At 41.8% G+C, this 6,911-nt stretch overlaps 1 protein-coding gene across 1 annotated transcript in view; it reads right to left on the reverse strand.

Moving 5' to 3' along the window:
• Positions 1–875: 875 nt before the first annotated feature.
• The window catches only part of elmod1 (ELMO/CED-12 domain containing 1), a gene marked incomplete at both ends in the record, with an annotated part of 9,252 nt that continues 3,216 nt past the window's right edge, over positions 876–6,911 (reverse strand). Inside the window, 7 exons of the mRNA XM_084074212.1 lie at positions 876–1,051; positions 3,621–3,754; positions 4,310–4,360; positions 5,088–5,156; positions 5,660–5,793; positions 6,133–6,262; positions 6,829–6,906. Coding sequence (XP_083930338.1) covers positions 876–1,051; positions 3,621–3,754; positions 4,310–4,360; positions 5,088–5,156; positions 5,660–5,793; positions 6,133–6,262; positions 6,829–6,906 — 772 coding nt within the window. The remainder of the gene's footprint in view (positions 1,052–3,620; positions 3,755–4,309; positions 4,361–5,087; positions 5,157–5,659; positions 5,794–6,132; positions 6,263–6,828; positions 6,907–6,911) is intronic.

A 6,911-nucleotide genomic window follows, 5' to 3' on the forward strand; every position in this document is an offset into this window, starting at 1 on the left:
TAGCTCTTGCTCGTTTTTAAACCTAAACTTAGATTTTTAAAACTTTTGGCGCTTTTTCAGCTCCTATTTTACTCACCCTGTCCAAGAGCCCAACCTATGATTCCCTGTGGCCACAAAGTTGAGTTCTAATAGAACATTAGCTGAAAGAACAAATCACTTGCTTGCATACATAGTGGGCAACTACATACTACCATACAATAATATGAACCATTAAAGCAACTGATGACAATGAGTTACTAATTAAATGTGGCACAGACTCCTCCTGCACCCCTACAATCGCTATGGTCACATTGGATGCTGGTGCTCTGACATTGCAGTGAGCGGGTAGAGGCAGTGTGTGTATCTGCGTGTGTGTGTGTGTGTGTGTGTGTGTGTGTGTGTGGTTACGTGCTGGCTAAGTGAGCTGTTGGCAGTGACATGACATGACGTGACGCTATAGCTAAGAGAACTTGGGTTCAACAGGGAAGATAGAGGTGACCCCCAGACATTGTAACTGAGGTGAATCATTTTTATTTGAACTAAACAAAGGGTGTCGTGATAATTACTCTACCTCCTGGATATCTGGGGGAAACCTCTACCAGGTTGTACGATTGTATATTTTACTGAGTTGGGTAGGATTGGCCAGAGGGAAAGTGAGGTTAACCACTTAAACCCTAATACTCCGTTGACCGGTGTCCCCCAGGGGTCTATACTTGGCCGCCTCCTTTTTTCCATCCACACCAAATCTCTTCGTCGAAAATAGCCGATATACAAGCTGTCGTGTTGCATTGCGACACTTTGTGAGCTTCTAGATTGGCTATTTTCGCGGAACATTCGCCTGTCATGACATGCCCAGAAAAGGGCACTAGGGTTCCTGTGGTTAATCGGTCAGGGGTTTACAGGTTGACTAGGTGGAGGTCCGAGGCAGAGAAGTGGGGACACAGTGCCATGTCGGGGTTCTTCAGCTGGCGCAGGATCCTTCTGTGGAACTTGGAGCGAACCCGATTGAACTCCATGATGTCACTGGGATCTTCCTCGACCCAAAAGCGGTGGAACTCCTGCATCAGGTAACCTGAGGGTAGTGAACAAAGTGACCAGCGTCATTTATGATGGCATAATAATGCTTCGCTAGGTGTTTGTCAGTTACATAGAGAGTAAAGTCCAAAACGTTTTTTGGGCGGTGCAACCGCCCTTATATGTGAGGTTTGGACATCGACATTCGCTGCACTGTGATTGGCCACCATTGTACACCCCTAACCCCTACACATTCAAAGCAAATCTATACTATCCACCATTGTACCCCCCTAACCCTGCACCGTGATTGGCCACCATTGTACACCCCTAACCCCTACACATTCAATGCAAGTCTATACTTTTCTTTAAGTGAGCCTCCATCACTGTGATGACCACTAGCTGTAATATGATTGGCTGACTTTATTGGCTGACTCTATTCAGGACTGTGATTGGCTAGTGAAACACATGACACATGTGCATAGCCCTATAAATAGGACTACGCACTTAAAAAAAACACATTTATGTTTTTTTTTATTAAGTGAATCACCCATTGTGGACCAACCATTGTACACCTCTATTCATTCCAGTACTGTGATTAGCTAGCAAGACGCATGATGAAATTAATAACTATAAATATCACCACACACTTCAGAAATATTACTTTTCTTTAAGTGAACTTCCATCACTGTGATGACCACTGTGACCACACCACCCACTTCACACTGGGTGTGATTTTTTTTTCTCTTTTCGATTTTTTTGTATTACTAATACAAAAGAACAAAAGAACCGCACCCAAACAATTCTGTTTAATTTCTTATCGAGCCAGAACCACAAAAATCATAATATAATTAACCCAATCATTGTGCTTCATTGCACAGCAAAAGAAAAAGAAGAGGTCTTATTTTAATGAATAGAACAGGATTTTTATTTATTTATTATAATACAATATAACTATAACACATCTGCATCTGCATGGTTGGAGGTTCCCCCCCCCCTGCTCTTCCATTGATAAATGTAATCCCTGGTGTCAGGTAGGACACCTACTGGTTGACAGGTAGCTCTGCCTGGAGCTCATCAGACCAATATCTCCCCTGGGCAAGGGACCAGTCCCTCTTGGATGAGCACCAGATGTTTGTAATACTACAGTATCATACAAAAGTAGCAACAATTGCTGATCTACAAGCTCAGCTATTTTTTCTATTGTCTAGAAAAAGTGATTAAGTGTTTTTGTGTTTTTTATAAATATGGACCAATGAAAACAATTAACAAGAGCTTGTGGCTAAATAATAACTTTGGATCCATTGGAACACAGGTTCTTTTTTTCCCATTTCCTGAAAAGTAACAGTTTTGGACATCGACATCGACATCGACAGCGATGATGATTATGTAGTCCTGCTGTCAGTGGTGGAAAGTAACTAAGTACCGTACTGTTTACTCAAGTACTATAGACCCCTTAACAGACGACGTCACACTGATAAGAACCAGTATGCGTGCAACCAGTATGCGCTAAATGAAACCCATTCTATCAGGTCTCGCTAGGACGCGCCTCACTAGCCAACACACAAGAGGGGGTTGGGATGTGCTGAAACTAGCGCACCCCGAAACAACAGGTTGGAAATTGATTGCGTGAAACAATCACCTGCGCATCCAGTCTCAATGTTAGTAAACAATTAATTGGTCTATACTTAAGAACAATTTTCCGGTACTTTTACTTTACGGGGGTACTTCCAATTTTCTATACTTTTACTTTTACTCAACTACATCTTAGAGACAAATATTGTACTTTTACTATACTACAATTATTTGAAAACTTTAGTTACTAGTTACTTTGTAGATTTGGATTCTTATTACAAAACATACATTAACCACTTCAGCCCTATTTAAACTTTGGCTATGTTATACATTTTAGACATATGATAACTTGTGAATAGGGGTGTCACGATTCACTTACCTCACGATTCGATTCAAAATCGATTCCTAGGATGCCGATTTGATTAAAATTGCGATTCTGCGATTAATTGATATTCGATTCGATTCTGCGATTTATTGCGATTTTCTAGGGTGCCGATTCGATTAAAATTGCGATTCTGCGATTAATTCATATTCGATTCTGCGATTTATTGCGATTTTCTACCCCAAATCACTTTGCTTTAATTATACTAGAACATTTTAATATAACATAAACCATGAAAAGTTGAATCATACACTTCAATGCAGCCAGATCATGTCAGGCAGTCTTTCTGACATTGATTTCAGACAAATTGCCAGTGAAAAAGGTACTAACTTATAAAAAATTAAAAAAAATCGATTTTAATATTTTGAATCGATTTTTAAAATCGTGGCATTAAGAATCGCAATTTATTCATGAATCGATTTTTTTTGACAGGCCTACTTGTGAAACAGGACATTCTGCATAATGAGCACTTTTACTTTTGGTACTTTAAGTATATTTTGATGCCTATACTTTTGTACTTTTACTCAAGTAAACTTCGATTAACAGACTTTTACTTGTAACAGAGTGGTTCTACATTGCAGTATCGATACTTTTACAAAAAAAGTATGAAAAATGTACTTTTTCCACCACTGCCTGCTGTCCACACATAATTAACACATGAATCCCAACTCACAGAAGGTTTGCTGGAAGTGCATCAGACTGGGCATCTCTGGTGCCACGTTATACAGATGTGTCTTCAGAGCCCCGCTCACCATCAGAGAGTACGTCAGGTCTGTGATGTTGATTCCCACAATGGCAAAAGAATAGCTAAATGGGACAGAACAGAAATAAAGGACAATTAATTACTCATGTCTGCTTTATAGATGAGTGCTACAGCCCTACTTTATGATAACACAAACATTTGCTGTATATTTTAATGTGCTGAGACACTGGATAGTGTGTGTGGAGTTATTAGAACTAATGCAGATGAAAGCAAGTATACGCACGCACGCACGCACGCACGCGCGCACACACACACACACACACACACACACACACACACACACACACACACACACACACACACACACACACACACACACACACACACACACACACACACACACACACACACACACACACACACACACACACACACACACACACACACACACACACACACTGCCTGGATACCGACGTCACAGGGCTCCACCACTGTTGAAGCTGCCCTCTATTGGGATCAAGGCAGTGGGCAGCTTCAACAGCTGCAGCCCATCTGTATCCTCTAATAAGCCAATGCTATGCTAAGGGCTCACATACCTTTGATGGTATATGACCTACAGTATACTGCACCTGCTTGTTTAAGTGTGTTTAGACACTCACCCGATAGCTTTGTCTATAGACTTCTGTTCCCATTCTGATTTGCTCATCTCACTGTGAAGGATAAACAGATAGATTCAATCCATCTCTGTTCTGTCAAAGGACAGTGTAGTAGCATTTAACTCTGACCCTTAGGGGTAATTTCTTTACAATCAACACGTTTGCTGTGCATCATATTCATAACGCATGTCAGTGGCTGAAACATTGCTCTTTTCTCATTCTGTAAAATAATGCTATTGGCTATCACATTCATCAGGTTAAAGCTCTGGCTAGGGGAAGCAAAAGGAGTATCATACAGTAGCATGGATGTGGGACGGCGCAGATAAGACTAGGAAACATTTTTTCACACTGAATGCATGAATGAGACAGCAAAGAGGGGTGAAAGGCTATGAATTCAGCACAAAACTGTGAATGAGAGTGAAACGAGTACCTTGCCTCCCTGTCTGTGCTCCTACAGTGCATGTGAGGAAGAGAGGGGAGCGGTATAGAGGTGGGTAAATGGGACACAATGGAGGCGGAGGAGAGAAAAAAAGGTAGAAGAACGGTGTTCCTTTGAGATGAGACAGCTCGTTGAGTTTCTGATCGAAGCAAGAAGCCAAGACAACACAGCACAAATGGATGATGGACGTCAGTAAAACGTTGCATTTGAGAGAAGGACGCTAAAGACAAGAAGAACAAGCGTGACTATCCAGGAGAGGCGAGAAGCAGAGAGTTATGGCTAATGTGTTGTGTCATGCGTGTGCAGGCGGGGTGTCTGTTGTAAAGAACGGGATCACCGTACTTGTGTTTTGGTTGTAGCGAGTCATGCAGCACCTGGAGAGCGTTGGCCTTGTCGTGCTCTGCAAAATACCTATGGAGGTAGAGAAAAAGTCTTCAAGTCAATTAAAACGACATGAAGTAATTTCAAGATTCTGAAAGAACTATGGCTTATTGGCTCTGTGCATTGGCAGAGGATACATTTGGTACATTTGGAGAGATGCTACATTTATATACTGTATATCACCGTGACCGCATATGCCTGTGCATATGTGCGTTATCTGAGACTCATGATAAGGATAGTGTATGTCTCTAAATTAAAACATGTATTACGACATCAATGCTGTTATTTACAGTACAGTACAATACAGTTGATTGATTAGTTTACAGTACTATTAGCCACTATTTGTAATAAGAGCATGCACCACACGAGTCATATTACACAAGCATACACACAATACACAAGCAGGTATTGTGCAAGCTCTCTATCAACAGAGACAGACAAGCCTTCTGACAACATTTTACTCATCCCTCTATTCTCTCTATTCATCTCTCTCTCTCTCTCTCTCTCTCTCTCTCTCTCTCTCTCTCTCTTACAGTAAGTTGTGGAGGCCCAGCAGGCCCATGCCTCTGAAGTCAGTCTTTGGATCACTGCCTTGGAAGCCAATCTCACACCACTGTTTGGAGATGCGACCAGTGAGAGGTGCGTCAGGACGCAATTCCTTCCAAAGCTGTAATGCAAACGAACGAACGCGCGCATGCGCGCGCGCACACGCGCACACGCACACACGCACACACGCACACACACACACACACACACACACACACACACACACACACACACACACACACACAGACACACACACACACACACACACACACACACACACACACACACACACACACACACAATACCACAAGTTACTCTATGTATGCTGCATTGCAACTGAATTGTCAATACAACACAATGCAATGCAATTCAATACTACAATACAATACAATACAAAAAGATACAATACAAAAAAAAACTGGTAATAACACATGCTATATGTACTGTATAAATAGTGTACCTTCATCAGCATGTCCTCATGCTGAGGGTTCTCACAGTCATATGGTTCCCTGCGTAGTTTCTCCACCTCAGCCACTAGGTTCCTGTAGCCCGCGATCTGGAATAGACTGGCCTGGAGAGAGATGCCGAGCCTAGAAACAGAAGGAGGGCAATGGAGCAGGTTAGCTTGGATAGAGGGACGCAAGAAGCCTGGAGGTCACTGATCTCTTATTAGGATTAGGAAGTACCCATATCTTCCCAAATTAGTTCTGGCCACGATCAGTTTACTGAACATTTAAAGCCTGATTTATACTTGGTGATTTATACATGTGGGTGTGCCACACTAAAAATAGCAGATCTACAAGCTCACAACGTGTTGTGCTGCCATGTGTTGTGGTCTTATAGACAGGTAGGCTATTTTCTGTGGACGACACCAACACCCAACTAAGTGTAAAATGAGGCTTTAGGTGCCACCTGTCCAAGATTGTAAATCCTCCACTATTTTGTTGCGAAAGTGAAAGTGGTTATGTTATTGAACCAATGAAAAGTATCAACAAGAGCTTGTTAACTAAATAATAACTACATTGCATCCATTGGAACACAGGTTATCTTTTTTTCCATTCCCTGAAAAAGTAACCGTTTTGGACAAACAAGGTTTCCAACCGACATTGACGATTTGAAATAAAGGCTCATTGTTGTGAAGACATAAGACTCTCACTGTGGGTTTGTGTCAGGGTTGATTTTTTTCAGGGCCATGATGTCATCAATAGTCTTCTCCACTTTATCAGGGTGGACACTGAG

This window comes from Gymnoscopelus microlampas (assembly GCF_963454915.1).
Source record: "Gymnoscopelus microlampas genome assembly, chromosome: 12".
NCBI lineage: Eukaryota > Metazoa > Chordata > Actinopteri > Myctophiformes > Myctophidae > Gymnoscopelus > Gymnoscopelus microlampas.